This window comes from Pocillopora verrucosa, chromosome 5 (genome assembly GCF_036669915.1).
Source record: "Pocillopora verrucosa isolate sample1 chromosome 5, ASM3666991v2, whole genome shotgun sequence".
Classification (NCBI taxonomy): Eukaryota; Metazoa; Cnidaria; class Anthozoa; order Scleractinia; family Pocilloporidae; genus Pocillopora; species Pocillopora verrucosa.
Window position 1 is genome coordinate 23,504,785 of NC_089316.1, and position 18,408 is coordinate 23,523,192.

At 37.8% G+C, this 18,408-nt stretch overlaps 2 protein-coding genes across 2 annotated transcripts; both read right to left on the bottom strand.

Annotated features, from left to right (window-relative positions):
- Window positions 1-8,697: 8,697 nt before the first annotated feature.
- On the bottom strand, window positions 8,698-14,922 carry LOC136280807 (CD209 antigen-like protein A). Its single transcript, XM_066166517.1, has 3 exons — window positions 14,896-14,922; window positions 14,222-14,633; window positions 8,698-8,783 (listed from the first exon to the last, which is right to left on the bottom strand). The coding sequence occupies exons 1-3, from the start codon at window positions 14,920-14,922 to the stop codon at window positions 8,698-8,700; spliced, it is 525 nt and encodes a 174-aa protein (XP_066022614.1).
- Window positions 14,923-16,730: 1,808 nt separating this feature from the next.
- Window positions 16,731-17,600, bottom strand: LOC131781706 (CD209 antigen-like protein D). The gene is made up of 2 exons (XM_059098423.2): window positions 17,582-17,600; window positions 16,731-17,131 (listed from the first exon to the last, which is right to left on the bottom strand). Exons 1-2 carry the CDS (start codon window positions 17,598-17,600, stop codon window positions 16,731-16,733), a joined length of 420 nt encoding a protein of 139 aa, XP_058954406.2.
- Between the last annotated feature and the right edge of the window lie 808 nt (window positions 17,601-18,408).

Below are 18,408 nucleotides of genomic sequence, written 5' to 3' on the forward strand. Positions count from 1 at the left end.
GTTTCAAAGATATAGATCTAAAGACATATTTAGACTCAACGTATCAGGTTTCCCTATGGTATTGCCAGTTAAAACCCATCAAATGATTTGCAAGGGCAGGTGGTTATTAATTTCCGGAGTGTTTTTTAATTTCCGGAGTGCAAATTTTACGATTATTTGGCTTAAAAGTCCTTTAAGTAAGACTATTAATCGCAAATGGCATTTCTTGCAATTAATAGTCTGAAAAGCGTCTTCTACCACGATTAATAATTGTGGAAACGTACTCTTCTCCAAAGAAAGTTCAAGCTCAACTTTTTTCTGAACGGCCGCCATTACGACAAAAATTCAGAATTCAGTATTTCTTCGCACGTGGCTTTTAGGCAATATGTGTCACATATTTGAAGTTTCTCGGGTTCAAGTTCTCAGTGAACTTCATTTTGTTCAAAAAGTGTGTTTACCAACTAAGTTTTCTTTGTTTTACTCTTCCACGAAGTACAGCGCGGGCTAACGGTGTTGTAAGAAACGCAATTAGCATTTCTTCTCAATGATAATGTACACAAATACGTTAATTTTCGACAGGTTCGATTAAATTGAAGTTTAACCGAGAAAAAAATACAAACAAACAGCCAAGTAAGTCAAAGTACGTCAAATTCTTCCCAATAACAGCTTCTTGTGAAGCTGGACGTAAGTTCACGAGCAAGCGACAGATGAAAACGGCGGCGGTGAAGAGTGCCAAAGGTGGAATATGATAAAAATTTTTTCATGGTTTGGAACTTGCATCCCCTTGCACTAGTAGTCTTGGATATGTAGAATTGGAAATTGTCAGGCTTAACCCTTTTAAAGAAAAAAAAGCAATGTGTCACAGATATCCTTTCCCCGTTTTGTTTTGGAGATACGTAATCCAAACAAAAAAACGCGTTGCATTTAGTTGAGCGAAACAGACAGAGAAATATTTGAGTCGCGGCTAAATTTCTCCACGCTGCCGGACTCTTTCCAAAACTAGTGTGTTTCCGAAGTGGGTTTTTTTTCGAGGGCAATAGGAGTGCAAAAACCTTTTTCGATTTTTTTTGTGAAAACGTATTTTAGAGTTTGCAATGTCACGCCGACTCGGTAAGATGTTTATTTGGTGATGGCGTTATTTATTTAACAGCAAAATGTAATCGTTTTTACCCGAAACCGATAGCAGGCAACAACAAAAACGGCTTCTCTTCATTTCTTTCAAAAATAGCTGCTACACTCTTTCATTCAAAAAATTTCAAACCTGATAAAAACATCTGACGACAGTGCGTGACTGTCGACTCATTTCATCGATGCTTTGTTTTGATACGAATTATTTAGATCTAAGCACATAATGGGTTTTCATGATTTCCGAAACTTCTTTCGTTCGATTAGTATATTCCTGAGAGGTAAACTAAAGAAATGTACAAGAACAAAATGGGTTCTCATTGAAAGTGTTTCTGATCCGCGGTCAAAATTCAATATGCAGGAATTCGAAGCCTACGTCACGCACCACTCCGATAAAAAAAAATCTGTTGGGAATATAAATAAAAAGTTTTTCTCTCTCTGTTTCAGCCCTAAACATTTTTCACAGAGATTTTGAGAGTATTCTTTTATTTATTTGCCATGGCCTATAAAAGAAAACTCTTCGACTTCCTCTTTCCTACCGCGAAAATCCGATTTTCGCGGGAAAAAAGCTTTTCAGCTGACAATTGTTTGCGAAGACAAGCTTTATTTTTATGGTCGATTTCGTATTATCATCTGTAACTTTGCACACCGCTTGAAGTGATGTGATTATTATTCTACAGTGCATTTTAGAAACATCATCCATCGTGGCTCTTTCATTTAATAATTTTTTGTAGCTCTCTCTCAGTTTCAGAGGAGTTTGAGTCGGCTGCAATTACTGGAAAACAGACCAAGTGGAATTTCCCTACTAGTTATATCATATAGTTTCGTACCTTTGTTTTACGGTGGTCTCTCATGGAGCGGTTATGAGCACTACAGGTAGATTTCACCAGCAATCTCGCGCAACGCTTCTTCTTCCGATTTTTGTCAAACAAACCCACTTTCAGTTAATAGCCTCAGTAATAACCAGTAATCTGCCAACTGATGAATCGCCAATATCCCATTTCTATGTTTAAATTGTCCTTCGTGCACACTTTTACGTCCCTACCCTACACGTCCTCTGCAATCGTTAGTGTGGATGGGAGACCTTGCAGATCGACACATCGCCAGAACAGAGAGCGTCCATGGTGACCAATAGCAAGCTTGCTGTCAAAGCTTGACCAATCACAGAAAAGTAAGCAAAACTTTTCAAAGACCAACAAAAATAGTTCTAAAGACATGTAGGGGAAAGTTGGAATTAAATTGTTTAACAGTTCAACCCTTTAAGACAAAGCTGATTATTACAGTAACCCAATTAAAATATTCGGCATCGTCTATGGTCAGAATACTGATCGACACTTACTTCCATACACCAATCCACTACATGTCACGTGGAGTGACTTACGGGTAATAAGCGTGAACGAAGAGTATCGTCCATCGCCCCTCATACTTTAGACAAGATTTAGGTAGAAGCAAAATGCACTCTGTGATTGGTCAAGGTTTGACAGCAAGTTTTTCAATTGATCACCATAGAAGCTCTTTCTTTTGGCAATGTGTTCGATCTCTAAGGTGTCTTTACCACATTCATGATTATGGAGACAGTAGGGACGTAAAATTGTGGTCGAAGATAATTGAAATGGTGATGGGGATACATGAGTTGACGGATTGCTGATTTTTATCGAGGCGATCGACGGAAAACGGAAGGGGCGTTGCAGATTTAATACGCGAGATAGCTGGTGAAATCTACACGTGGTTGTTCATAAGTACTGCTCCAGAGACTAGTGAAAAACAAAGGTACGAAGTTATACAATAATATTAAAGATAAATCTGACCCTAACAGACAATTGTCAGCTGAAAAGCTTTTTAACTTTTTCCCGCGAAAACATGATTTTCGCGCGGTTAGGAAAGAGCCAACTTGAAGAGTCAATTTGGTTCATTGCGATGAACTGAAAGAATACTCTCAAAATCTCTGTGACTGTTTCTAGTATGTGTAGTCTCAAACTCATCAATTAAAGAAGAAGTTTCGAAAACATGAAAACCCATGCGACATATGTGCTCTGATCTAAATAATTCGTATCTAAACAATCGTAGCGATGAATTGAGTCGACGGTCACGCACTATTGTCAGATATTTTATTAATTTTTAACTTTTTTGAATGAAAGAGTATAGCTATTTTTTTAAAGAAATGAAGGAAAGCCGTTCTTGTTGTTGCCTGCAATCAGTTGCGGGTAAAAAACGACTATATTTTGCCGTTAAATAAATATCGCCATCACAAAAACAAACATCTCACCGAATCGGCGTGACATTGCAAACTCTAAAATACGTTTTCACAAAAAAAAAAATCGCGAATGGTTTTTCCATTCCGTTAGATTATTCTCCCTATTGCCCTTGAAGAATCCATTTCGGAAACGCACTAGTTTTGGAAAGAGTCTGGCAGCGTGGAGAAATTTGGCCGCGACTCAAATATTTCTCTCTCCTTCGCTAACATAATGCAATGCATTTTTTTTTAGGATTACGTATCTAAAAACAAAACGGGGAAAGGATATCAATGAAACATTGCCTTTTTCTTCCTTTCAAAGGATTAAGCCTGGCAATTTCCAATTCTGCATTTCCAAGACTACTAGTGCAAGGGATGCAAGTTATCCAAGCATGAAAAAATTTTACCATATTCCATCTTTGGCACTCTTCACCGCTGCCGTTTTCATCTGTCGCTTGCTCGTAAAACTACGTCCAGCTTCACAAGAAGCTGTAATTGGGAAGAATTTGACGTACTTTGACTTACTTGGCTGTTTGTTTGTATTTTTTTTCGGTTAAACTTCAATTTAATCGAACCTGTCGAAAATTAACGTATTTGTGTACATTATCATCGAGAAGAAATGCTAATTACGTCTCTCACAACACCGTAAAGCCCGCGCTGTACTTCGTGGAAGAGTGAAAAAACAAAAAAACAAAGAAAACTTAGTTGGTAAACACACTTTTTTTGAACAGAAATGAAGTTCACTGAGAACTTGAACCCGAGAAAACTTCAAATATGTGACATTTATTGCCTAAAAAGCCATGTGCGAAGAAATACTGAATTCTGATTTTTGGTGGCCGTTCAAAAAAAGGTTGAGCTTGAACTTTCTTTGGAGAAGAGTACGTTTCCTCACGATAAATAAGGACATTTGCTGTCAGATGCGATTATTAACCGTGCGATGTACGACTATTAAGTTTAAAAGCCAGTCAAACACGACTATTAATGAGTTTGTACGCGATTAATAGTCGTACTTAACACGATTATTATTCGTGATAGAAGACGCTTTCAGACTATTAATCGCTAGAAATGCCATTTGCGATTAACAGTCTTACTTTAAGGACTTTTGAGCCAAATAATCGTAAAATTTGCACTCCGGGTCAGAACGGAAGGTGAAACGCGAGAATAATGGAAAGTCAACGCTTAAAATGCACGAAACGATTCGTGCTGCAAAAACATCAGATATTCAACGCATAAGCCTCCATTTTTCTCAAAAGTATGTTGATATATTTAATGTATTATACTTGTCTGTTCTACGAAAGTTGATTTTTTTTATTGTTATTATTTTCTTCATATAAATGTCTTCTCATTTTTTTGCATGTTTGGCCCTTGGTAAACTCTTTGCTTTTCGGATACTATCAGAATGAACTAGTTTTGTTTCACTTTTTAAGTAACGAATTGGGTTTGAAAAGTACCTTGTATTTCTCCTGCAAATCCATTGAGGTTTCATGCGAAACTGATAGAAGTAAAACGTTTGCTAGTAGCGCCGCTTCTTTCAGGTTTTTTATCTTAATGAATTTCTCACGAAGGTTTGCGATAAAATCGGGTGCTACATTCTGAGATGGCTTGATCTGCAAAAGTCAAAAGTAGTTATCTATAACTAGAATTAATCTATTACTAATAGGGACTAAAAGAAATCAAATATTCTCACATCCTTTCACGCTAGACAATAAACTTATGGTTAGCGACCTACCTGAACTTTCAAAGAGACTGGGGAGGCAGAAATTCCAAAATTGTCGGTCACTATAGCGTTAACTTTGACAGTAAAATTATCTGTACTATTCCCAGGTGGTATCCAAGAGGTAGTTATGTTGTTGTTAGCGCCACGATATAACACATTGTACAAACCATTCTCTAGCCTGTATTGAAACTGATAGGACAGAGAGGGGTTGTCACTTTCCCAGTTGCTACAGCTCAGAGTGAAATTAGTCTCCAGTAAGATGCCGCTTGGCGGAGTGATGGAGCAGTCCCCCCCTCTAGGGGGTATTGCTGTAGGGGTTATTGCTGTAGGGGTTATTGCTGTAGGGGTTATTGCTGTAGGGGTTATTGCTGTAGGGGTTATTGCTGTAGGGGTTATTGCTGTAGGGGTTATTGCTGTAGGGGTAGGGGTTATTGCTGTAGAAAAATCGTAAGTATTACTATCAGTCCCAATCCTTACACCTAATAGAACATTAACAGAGTCAGGGGAAAAATTCATGCGCCATACAGCTGCTCAATTTCTTGCAATTACCGGTACAGAAAAGTTCTAAATAGACCTGTGATATCTAACACCAGGAGTTCCAGATATATTGAAAGAAAATAAAATTTAGTCGAAAAATTAGAATGCAGCGTGAGCTGGAAAAGCAAGATTATAAAAAAAAGGAGTATACTCACACAGGTTACTTTAATGAGAAATCTAAGCAAAATATTCGCCGCATTTAACCCTTTAACTCCCAGAAGTGATTAACATGTAACATCTCCCTGTGACATCCAACTAACCGAGAAATGTGTGGCAGCTAGAGGGGAAATTAACAATTAGATCTTGGAAGTTAAAGGGTTAAAAGTTTTTTCAACATCTACATGTGCTCGTACACATGCATTAACAGCTTTAATGTTGACAAAACTCGTACTTATGCAGATTTCCTATATACTCATGTCATGACTTCAAAACTTAAAATAAATTTCAAATTTTTATTTATTCAGTTGAGGTTATTTAGATCAAATTGAGTCAAACGTTCTTGCGACAACACGATCAAGACTTATGTACAACTACCGGTAATCATGGGAAATGCAAACGGCGTAAAGGTTCGTAATTTCAAGGTTGTCACCATTACTCAATTTACAAAACTTGAATGGAACGGATATTTTATAATAAGTGGACGCTAGCGAGGACCTTTTTGGTTTCCTTTCAACACAGGTTTTACTAGATGCGTTATAACACCTCAAGTCTCCGCTGTTAAGAAGTGCTACACTGAGTACATAGGATATAGTGTATAGTATATAGTATCATACTTGCTGCGAAAGCGATGGCGAAGGCGAAGGCGACGGCAACAGCAACGGCGACGGCAACGGCGAAGGCGACGGCAACAGCGACGGCCACGGCGACGGCGACGGCGATGGCGATGGCGATGGCGATGGCGATGCTTAAGATGGGTGAGAATGTTAATCTTCGATTAGAACGACATGTTAACCGAGCTCTTTTTTACTATTTACTGTAGATACTATCATACCTTGCTGCCACGGCAACGGCGACGACGACGGCGACGGCGACGGCGACGGCGACGGCGAAGGCGATGCTTAAGATGGATGAAAATGTTAATCTTCGATTAGAACGAGATGTTAACCGAGCTATTTTTTACTGTTTACTGTATACAGTGTCATACCTTGCTGCGACGGCGATGGCGATGGCGACGGCGATGCTTAAGATGGATGAGAATGTTAATCTTCGATTACAACGACATGTTAACCGATCTCTTTTTTGCATTTTAGGGCTTTTCTCCTGGCACAGGTTTGTAAATTTTTCAACAAATTGGGTAGCGAATGACAGGGAACGCAAACGGTAATTTTAAGCTTGTCACCATTACTCAATTTATGTTTTGTACTTGGGACATATTTCACGCCATTATAGTGACCAACTCTTCTTACTTGCAGATTTCCTATAAACCTGTGGTATAAGCCTCATGTGATGACTTCAAAACTTTGATGCTCACTTAAAGGAGAATGAAAAATAAATTCCATATTTCTACTTATTCAGTTTAGGTTATTTAAATCAAATTGAGTCAAACGTTCTTGCGACAACACGATCAAGACTTATGTACAACTACCGGTAATTTATGAGTGTTAGCCTACCTGGAACGATAACCTTCAAATACAGTTTACGCATTAATCCTTAAAACCATTCTAACAATGACTCACATTTAATTTCTCCCCACAGTACCACCCCTGAGTCACACATTAGCCCATGAGAATAAAAGAGATGATCACCAAGTAAAGAAGCTTTTGATTGTTCTCCTTGATTCAGCAACTTGGGAAACGTGTAGAGAAAAGTCTGGAGAATATGCATACAGATGTTAAGGTGCAAAGGGTTTATATTGTATCTGCTGACAATTTTTCAGCCGGATGCTTTTCAAGTTGTGAGAGCATTGTTCCAATTTCATTTAAGAGAATTTATGAGAACTACCCTCCCCTCAGATTAGTCATCAATTATTTGAGGGGGGGATAAAGTCAGCGATACGAGGGCAAACTGTCAAACAAATAAGGAGGTTATCATCTCATCACTGTCTCATTCACCGTGAATAAGACAATGTTAATGACTGTTACTTGTTGAAAGGTAGAAGTAGGATATGGTTTGCAAAACTTTCCAAATTATTATTTTTTTAAACCTATCAAGTTATAGCTCTCATATTCTTGCCTTCTGCACTATGTGGATGTGAATTGATTCAATCTCCATGTGTCAAAATATAAATAACGTACTCATCCTTTTTACACCCCAAGATCATGTGTATATTCTCAACAATATTCTCTGTGCATTTCCTAATGTTCTGAATAAGAGAATTTTTTAAGCAATCAAGAGTTTCATCTATCGACCTTAATGTTTGATTCAGGGGGTGATATTGTAAGGAGAAATAGATTGCTAGTCACCCCACAGGGGGTGAGAGGGATAATCTATGTACCCCTAATCATTAAAGGGAAGGAGGCAGGTCAAAATAACACATGACGTCAAAGAGGAGATTGCCCATGAATTTCAGTCCTAATTAGAAGAGGATTATGGTTTTCCAGAGATTTTTTTCTTTTTAAACTCAAATATCTTGTGATCAATTGATTAAATCAAAGTTTCCTTTAAAGAATGGGTTAACAGCGTTTGTAAGAGCACCACTTTTGAAATCTTGAGCATGAATATTTATTGCCGTCCAATTTACATATTATAACGTGGTAAATACTGCAAAATTAAATAATTGCACAATTCTTAACAAAGGATGACAGACTACAGACTCAGCTCCAACAACTTTTGAATACAACTATGATTAATATAAGTGAAAAGTTTGAGAGCTGACAAATAATCATTACATTCATTGAACCTTATGCATTCTAACAAAAACAGGGTCAATAGCTCCAGAGCTTCTCTCATACTTTCGTGTTTACAAAAAAATCATTAACTTTTTTTCTCAGGGGGTGAGGGGGGTTCCACTATAAATAAAGTAGTTGTGCCAATCACAAATACATCATTTCAGTTCTCATTGTACAGGTCAGATGAAAGGTACATTCCTGTATAGGGACTGACATTTCAATTTCCTCTGTCAGCAAACTGTTATCATCAGAAGTACAAGCCAAGACGTATTTACCAATTAAGCGCTCAAGTTTCCCCAAAAGTCACCCTTGTTACGAAGAGTAGATTTCACTACTTTTCCGGGCCATCTTCGGCTGGACCATCCTGTTACATGTGAAAACATAAAATGTTACTCTCATGTTTAAATACTGAGCTGAATAAAAAAATTATTACTTTTTTACAACCCGCTTCCTTTAATTGTCCTCCAGAAATACTAAATAATGTTGCATCGAAGAGAAATGAAGAGAGTTACTGAAGTATTCCATTTAAAGATAATTCATCCTTGATGTTGCCTCGAAAACATCTCTTAATCTAAATTACAGTTACCATTTCATGCAAACAAGCCATGATGAAACAGTATCAATGAATAAATCTAACCAAGTTTATAACATAGCTAGTATATTTGTCTAATCAAATTCAATTGCGCGAGCGTGTTTCATATTCCTATTGTGCACGCTCATGACGTCAGCAAACAAATCCCTCGAGAAAAAAAATTTTCCATCTGGTTGAAAATGTTAAAATAATTGGTTCATACGTCAGTTGTGCGTTCATCGATGAAGCACGCAGAAAGTTTGGAGAGCACTCAAAAAGCTGGAGTTGCTCACGGCTAAGCGTTGAGCAACTCTTACGCATCTTTCGTGCTCTCTAAACTTCCCGCGTGCTTCATCGATGAACGCACGCTGACGTAAGAACCAATTGTTAATTGAATTGATGAGTAGGAAAAACTTCAAACATATCACAAGTCAATCACCAATAAAAACAAATGTTTCAAAATTTTATGATCTTCATGTACAGGTATATTCACTTCAGTTTGATTTTTTAGCTCATTCATGCTGAAAGCAATGAATGAGATATTGAGGTAAAGCAGATGTTGACGGAAGTTCTCGACCGTAGACGGAAGTTGTATTCCGTGGACGGAAGTTGCACTGCAGACTGTCAACGAAATAGTCTCGCATCCTACCCCTCCCCACTTAGTAAAAATCTAAATTAATTTCGGTGAAGCTCAGAAATTCACGCGGAAAAAAAATAAAATGTTTGTAGGGTTTGATAAAGATAATAACTACAAATTACAGTTCCGAATTTCTAAAAATGCAACTTGAATTGAGAAGCCAAAATGTCCACACCTAGGGGACCCGTAGGGAGCTCATTTCAACACGCTGTGATCACGCAGAAGGGTATCAGAGGCGGCCTGTTAAGCCGCGGAAGCGTTCGTCTTCAGTTGATATAAAGTAATCATTGCTCCATGATTGTGCTTGTCCTCGGGAGCTCTTCAACATACAGTCCACACATCAATCATAGCGGCCAAGATAGTCTCGCTCGAACAAAAAACAGCAATACAAATCCGGTCGGTAAAAAATGCAGACTGCAGACTGCAGACCGGGTGCGAAATGCAGACTACGTACAAAATGTAGACTGCAGACTGGGTACAAAATGCAGACTGAGAATGTATATTTTTTCTTGGTCCTCAACGTTCAGGGGTATACACACACTGATTTGCGCATATGTGCCTTATATTGTTATAGGCTTACATGAGGAACCACCCCACAAACACACACACACCAACAAAAAGGACACTGCCTGCCTAATTACTTCTGCCCATCCCACCTCCAGCCAACATAACCTTTTTTCCAATTCCCATCACGACGAATGCACAAGTTTTCTTAACACACAACTGCGCAAAAATAAAATAAAATTTATTCCAAAAGTCTTGAAAGTTCACATAAACCGAATTTAACTGTACTTTATTCAGCAAGTCCAAGAAATCAATGCAAATGAATGCGCTGGCTCCAAGAGCCCTTTGATTTGGTGCTGTGTGCTTTTTCTTGCAAACATATATTTTTAGTATCTGTAAGTGAGTAAAATTTGAGAAGCAATATTTTACAAGCTGACCATTTGAGAAGAAGTCTACCTCGGTAATTTACAATTCAATTTACAATACAATTCAAGGAAACCCTTTCCAACTGATTGAAGATTATTTGATCAAAAATATGAAAGGCAATGGAGGAAATTAGCTAGCACAATTGAAGTTTCCCTTCTGTATTCTGTGATTTTTTTTTCTTTCGGATGATAAAGTTTAACTTTAGAATTTCCCTAATTTTACTGTTGAAATTTTGAAAAAACTTTGAGTTATTGACGATTATTTGTGGCCGTAAGATTGCAAGATGTGAGCAAGATTGCAATACGTTCAGCCTTGCGTGAAGAACCCTTGAGTGTTTGAGTGTGTTACATCTACACCAATTTCAGATTGCTGTCCTTCTTCAAAGTTTGGAAAAGAACTGTTGACTTACTTTTGTAAATGATTGAATCGTTCTTTTTCAAGTCCACTAGGAAGCTCAATTTTATCTCAAATTTTTCTTACAACTTAAATGTGTTCGAACATGGAAAGAAAAAACAGACGCCTGCTGCTACTTCACAAAATGTGTTATTGCAGACAATTTCGCCATGGGAAATAAATGACAATTTGAAACGAAAGAAGTTATAAAAAACCAGTCTGTGTCGTCGTTAGGGTAGCTTATTGTATTGATTTCACTGATCGAGTACGTTGCTTACTGCTAAAATTTGCTAAGAATTTTGGATTTAACAATGGCGTGCTTAGTTAGAGAATGTCCGTCGTGACGTAAAGACGATGTTGCGATTTTTAAAAAGTTTAGCCTGGTCTTTCCGTGCGGAAATGCAAAGGCCTAAACTAATTTTTATATCCTCGAAAACAATACTTATTCCACTTATTACGAGCTTAATCTGAGCCGATACTGAGGTATACCACAGGGAAAGTATTAATTTGAAAATTGCTAGGAAATAAGATATTTGTATTTTGAAATATTGGTGATTTGCAATGGCGTTCCGCGAGCTTCAAATTTAATGAAATGGTCCCGTTTTAAACTTAAAACATTCGTCAATCCTTCAAATCTGTCAAATTGAGAAGAGCTTGCTTTCTTTTGCACTTTTCACGAGCAAAGTTCATTTGTCTCAACTCGGGGCATTACTTTCCGCCAAGTTACGGTTACCGACGCTCGTTTCAGTTTTCGCAAATTTTCCAGAATAAAGAAGCAAATCTGGGCGAGAAACTTTACCACACGTTTCTAAGTTCACTATACAGAATATCTGACTTAACTTTAAGGTTAGTCATTTTTGGGTCGATGTGCTACCCTTCACGCGGCCTTGAAAAAAAAAATCGCTCTAAAATACCGATGCCAAGAAGTGCGAGGGGCAAATAGAATGTGTACAATTATGAAAGACATTTTGTTAACAGTTTTGAATATGTAGAGTATTGTTTGAATACGTCACTGTTGTAAAACCGTAATGAATTGTTTAACGATTGTTAAAATTGTTTTGGGACTTAGCGTAGGGGAAAACTAGATAAGCATCAACTTACCTCCTGTCTCTCCTTTCTCGGCTCCTCTCTAGTTTGCTTTTTCTTTGTTGTTGACCTCTTTTCAGTCCTTTTTTTTTTTTTTTTTTCGGAGCTCTTTGTCTTTCCTTCTCACGTCGCTCTTCGATAGATATTAGCAGTTTCAAATCAGTCTTTTCATGTCGTCTTTCGCGTTTCTCTTGCAGTGTAATTACCGGAGAATCAATGAAGCTTTCAACTACAGGAAACTGATCAGTATGACTTTCCGCTCAAAACGCCAAATTCATTTGATTGCGACTGCTTAAAATCTGCTAGACCACGTGAAGACCTCTGTAATCAGTAACCAGGTGCCCGCCGGTGCGCTGCACGAACTCTGGTAATGCGTACTTAATCACTCTGTATCTAAGCTTCTTGGCGCGCCTGAAATCTGGGGTCTCCAAGTTAGGCCACGCAACCCGCGCATGTGCATAACCTCCTCCAACGGAATGTTGGTATTTTACGTACGTACATAGCTAGATGCACATTTCCCTCGCAAGACCGAACTCCCTTCGCGAGGGGGGCGAGGCGTGAGGCGCGGGCGCACGGCGATGGGCGAGGGCGCGAGGGCGAGGGCCAGTGTTATACAGGCCCAGGGACAGGCAACAACCAATCAAGGAGCTCTCTCTTGTTCCACTCTAATCATTATATGTCCTGACTGGTTTCAGCTAAATTCTTCACTTGCTCGACGATCCCAATATAGTGCTTTGGTTAAGGTCGATTGGAGATGCGACCTAGAGTTTCATTGGGAGGTACTTCCGGAACCTGTTCCGGTGCAGTATGAAATTACGTGAAACTTATATTTATCTTGACGGCAGGCTAACTGTGTAACACCGACGAATAATGTTGGAATTTCTTCTCTGTCAGAGGAAAGCACAGTAAGGGTAGTCTGTTTACAACAGGGTTTTTTGGGCCTGCGTCCCGTAACGCGCTCGCTCTCGAAGCTGGAAAATAGAGGCGTTGTGGGGACGAGAGACCAAACACAGCTAGCGGGAAGGACACAAAGGTAAGCGCATGGTACCGATGCATTCTATTTGTTCGGCCTCAAAAGTATTTTTTATACAGGTGGCGCCGTAGACAACACCGACGTAGACCACAAAAACCGGTGTGAGGGCAGACTAAAGTTAAAGTAGGTTTTTTTTTTCCTGGGAATTCTGTTAAGGAGAAGTAATCTGGCGCGAGAATAGTATTTTCTGTTATTACTTTAAAAAGTCTATGCTCTTTTTCTGTTACAAAACTGAAACCGTTAAGAACGCAGAGTCTCATCACAACCCTCCCAGCCAAAATAATAAGTCTTGCATGCTAAGCATTCCTATGTTTATCTTTTTGGTAAGCGGGACATCAATAAAATTAGAATTCGGTTTTGACCATTTTTAAACAAGAAAATGTATATACGCACTCTGGTGACATATGAGAGCTAAGGTAACCCGTACTAACCTCGCTATAGAGTAATGGTTGCTAGATCGACCGAAAGGTCCGCCATATTCTTATAGTTTATTATGTTCACTGCACATTTTGTATTGCATCGAAATAAGTACCTACAACTTTATAGCTCAAACCAGCGGATCTAAAATAAAATAGAATAAACACAGAGCTGATTCCGCTATGCGAAGAAGAAATAAATTTCCAAGTCTTTTGTATTCGTTTTATAAAGCGATAATTGGCATGTATATCAACAGACATGAGTCCCTGGCATGGCTCTTTGCAAAAGATAACGCACCTCACGTCATCACACGTTGTTATCTAAAAAGCAATTGGACTGATATTTCTTCGCAATTGGTATCAACCATCATTTTGTTCATCGAAACAATAAATTAACTACATAAAAAAATGATAATTGAAAGTTAACTGTTATTACTGGTAACAGAACCATCTGTAATTTTCCTCTGCTCACAAAGCTAAAAGTTAAACATATGTATCGTGAAAACGTTAATTGATATCGTTTCAAACATATTTTCATTCATTCAAATGTTACTGTAAACTTGATTCTGAATGTCAGAGGGTTTATGTAAATCCTTTCATAAGTTCCACAAACGATATCAAATAATGTTTTTATGATGCCTAAGCGCTTCTGTTGCCGTTAGTTTCCTCAAAATAATATTACAGAAAGCAAACAAACAAAAAGCAAAACAAAACAACAACAAAAATAACAACTTACCCTCGGAAATCTCACAAATATAAGCGTGCTGATATGCCATAATTATGACATTAAAACCACCAAACACGCCCTGCTCCCCATTACTGGACCGCTTGTACATGAAAGCCGCGTCGTGTTCACCTCTTGGCTCCCCTTGTTCCCATTTGCAAATAGTCAACGGTCTTCCATTCACCCAAGTCCAATTCCCGGCCTTTTTTGTTAAACCAATACTCCACTTATTTTTATAGTACGTAGTATTTCGCCTTTGAATCTGGTCATTGATGAAATTCCATTCGTCTTCGGTTTCAATGGAAACTAGGTCCCCTCCTTGGTTTTGGCCGGCTTCTCTGGCCCAGAGCCAGTAATAGACAAGTACGATGTGCGCACCCGAAATTATGTACCGAGAGTTTTTAAAAGTTATATTTGGGCATTCCTACAAAATGATAAAAATAAAAGCAAAAATACTAATTATTATAATGATAATCAAAGTGATAAATAATAATAATGATGATGACATAAAAAGATTAAAATCACAAGCACAGTAGAGGAGAAAAATAAATGAGAAAGAAAACGGGACTTATTTTTCATATAATTCCTATTTTTTAACAGTTATATGAATTTTTTTATATGATTCCTGTTTTTTTTTTTTTTAACACCTCCAGTTTATGTTTGATCAGTGTCAATTAATACTATACATCTTTCTTCCTTACGGCGTCCGCCATCTCTAACCTGCTTTTCTGAAGTAGTTAACTTCACATCAGCTATGATTATCTGTGAGTTCATGTAATTTTTTGTAGTCCAGATTTGAAAATTAATTATTTCCTTGTTGAGCTGACACCACCCTCACCCCGCCCCCTATTCTTCCTCCCCTATCTGAACAGACTTAAAAAACGTAAAGTTAAATGTGAATGTAAGTTCTTATAAATGTGCAACAGCGTCACGGCAACGCTTGCTCGAGTCGCTAGCTACAACCTTAGCTTCGTTGCCTTTTTTCATAAATATATTTCGCTTTGCCAGCTGAGAAGTATTTTTACTAAAATCACTTTAAAGCAAATCAAGCTGATTAATTACTTATTAATCCTCTCCTTCTCTTTCTCAAGTCACTGTGGCTGCCGGCAAAAATAATGGTTTTGAAATGATTTTTGTTAGCAAATATGCCATTAAATGGGTTGACACGCGGCATAAAAACCGTTTGTAATTAACCTAGACCTTCACTAGAAGTAACTCAGGAAGTTAGAACGTAACGTATTTGTTTAAAATTGAATTAATTGATGGAGTTTTCATTCATTTTATATTTGAATTCGTTCAAACAATTTGTTCATTAAAAAACAGTGAGCGATATATTCAGTTCTATACTTTAAATACGCTTTAGGTAGGTCTTTGCAAGTCCGCTCAATATGGACATTTGTACCGTAAACTTTACAACAGAAAATGAAGGAATTCAACGAGAGAAAAAGCGGCATTAAAATCCCACTTTTGACAAAAGACCAGATTTACACACGCGATTGCACCAAGTAAACGAGCAAACTCCCTCAATCTCGAAACAGATTTAAATTTACTTACAATACTTTCCATTTACAGACTGAACAGAGCTATACTTCGTTCATCAATAGTTGATGGAAGTGAGTGATACTTTCTGTAAGATCATTGACTGTTTTAAAGAAAAAATTCCCGTGACAGACATTGAACTTAAGTTTGTTTGCCAAACCAGTGCCGTTGATGTTGTTGTTGTTTTCTTTTTTTAAAACGTGCATGCGGTTTTGTATCTTACACGCTCTCTACTTTACAGGTGTTAGGTTGTGACAGATACTTGTTAAAAAAAAAAAGTTTCAAAGTTTGTTTGGAAGCCTTTTAAATCACCTTTTCCATTACACAAATAAAATATTTCGGTAAAGCCTCTATTTAATTTGCATTACCTTAGTCTGTTTCAACTCCCCATTTACTCGTTCAAAAATTGTTCAGTTCATGGAGGATCTTGGCGTAATTACAGCCCTAAATCATTAGGGTTCTTTTGGAAAATGTTTCGTTGAGTTTAAAAGAAAAAAAAAACTGTTATTCATAAGCTAAGGTCGGGAAAAACTGTGCACTCTGTCTTCAGTACCGGTACTCAAGACCTTGGGCATACGTACTTCGATGCATTATGTTTAAAAGAACACAGATTCATTCACTGACGTCAGTGATCACGCCTTGTAACTTGTGGCAAGGGAAAATTCCGTTGGTTAGATTATCCCAATCTCAGCGCGCTCGACAAAAGTTGTGAAATGTACAGTTTCTATCGCTGTTTTTCCAGCTGCAGGCGATGCAAAGGGAAAATCTCAGGGTGATCATTTTTTTTCGAAACATATGTCCCCGTTTTTGTCATGGCCATTATGTTCAACTACTGATACACGCTTAAAAGTTCATTCGTCGCTCACACGTACAAGTTAGGTGAGCCGAGGATATTATGTGAACAACATTTTTACTTTTAAGAAGCAAGAGAAATTTTCCTGACACAAGCGCAAGACTGCAATGTTTCAGCACATAATATACTTTATGGTTGGAATGTGATCTTACTTCCGGGCATCTCGCAAATGAAGGCGTTTTTATCGTAACGAGAGATACCATTAAAGAGGCCTCCATTCTTAGACATTTCCGCGCAAGAGTCGTTACCATCTGGCTGAGAATCTCGCCATTTCGAAATACTTAGATTTTCTCCACTCGACCAAGTCCAAGTCCAATCCCCGTCTCTCTTCCTTAAACCAATGTGCCACGCACTAGTATTCGAAGTACCACGCTTTTGAATCTCATGACTGATAAACTGCCATTCTTCTTGAGTTTCGATGGAGACTAAGTCACCTCCCTGCTTGTAACAGACATGCCTGTTCTGATACCACTTTCTTCCGCTTTTCGAAAATATGTAGGATGAGTTTTTGAAACAGGTTGCTTGGCACTCTATGGGAAAAATTAAAGGAATAAATAAACGAAAAAAAATGTATACTGATTGTAACAATAGTGATAATTCTGATGATGGAGACAAAGGAATAAATAAATAAACGAAAAATGTATACTGATGATAACAACAGTAATAACGATAAAGATGGAGAAGAGAAAAAAAATATATACCATTAATGATAAAAAAACAATGGGTATTTAAACACTCTACCTTACCGAAGGAAAAATTAGAATTAGCCAAGGTTTTAAAAGTGGAAATTGGGGAATCAGGGTAATAGCACCGTCAGTCTCTGACTTTTTTGTTTTGTTTTCCAACTAAAGTTTTTAATCGCAAAACGATGACATTCCAGCAGGAAGTCTGACTAATTATTTTGATAATTCAGTCAGATCCTTTTTTTTTCAGTTCATTTTAAGATACTTAAATATTAAATTGTAATTACACTAACTCACCTGTTCCTGGCAATTCCATCATGAAATGAAGGATGACTGTAGAAGAGAAAATGGGAAAGGTGTTTTATTGTTATGTCGAAAATAACATTTGAAACAAGAAAAGAGGTTCTTAGATTTCAAGTTAGACTATTCGCCACAATCTACCCATGACTTTTTTATCTTCCCTAAAGAGCTGTCTAAAAACTTGAAAGAAAGAAATGCAGCATCTCCGCAACCAGCTAAACAAAACGTGTTACATATCGAAAACATTTTTAAGGATACGGTTGATCTTCGAGAATGTTCAAAGGATTCGTTTGGTTGACGTTACTCGCAGGTGTAACTAAGAAAGTGTTATGTAAAGGGAAAAGGAGATGAACTAACCCCGAGCTAAATTGCCCTCAACCAGCCACAAGAAATTCACAAGATGTAAAAGAACAAACAATTTGGGGGTTATATTTGTCCCTATTCAAAACTAATCCAAATCTTTTAATGTTGAGAGCACGATTGTTTATTACCATGCGAATCCTTATATTTCATCAACCCATTGTTTAACGAGAACATATTTGCAAATTCGCAGATGCTTACTGTAAGAGCTTGGGTCTCCTGTGGTTGGACGTCAAGGTAGATCGATAAAAAAAACAACAACAGCAACAAAGAACTAACAAACATATTTCTCTTATAACGTTATCTTCTTTATACCCGAAAACAAAATCTCGAACAGGGTATTTAGGGTATTTAGGGTATTTTTTTACATCAGGGCAATCGCGGGAGATCCATTTCAAAAAAAGGAACCCCCACCGGGTTTTGCGGTTGGTATGTTGGTTAGTCCGAAAACCAACTTTCAAGGC

What these genes read in the sequence shown, in the direction of transcription:
- LOC136280807 (XM_066166517.1), bottom strand. Translation starts at nt 14,922, where the DNA reads ATGGCGGACGCCGTAAGGAAGAAAGAT. An exon ending in ACGCCGTAAGGAAGAAAGAT is followed by an intron (nt 14,634 to 14,895) that starts GTATAGTATTAA and finishes ATCATTTTGTAG; the next exon opens with GAATGCCCAAATATAACTTT. An exon ending in TATTTGTGAGATTTCCGAGG is followed by an intron (nt 8,784 to 14,221) that starts GTAAGTTGTTAT and finishes CACATGTAACAG; the next exon opens with GATGGTCCAGCCGAAGATGG.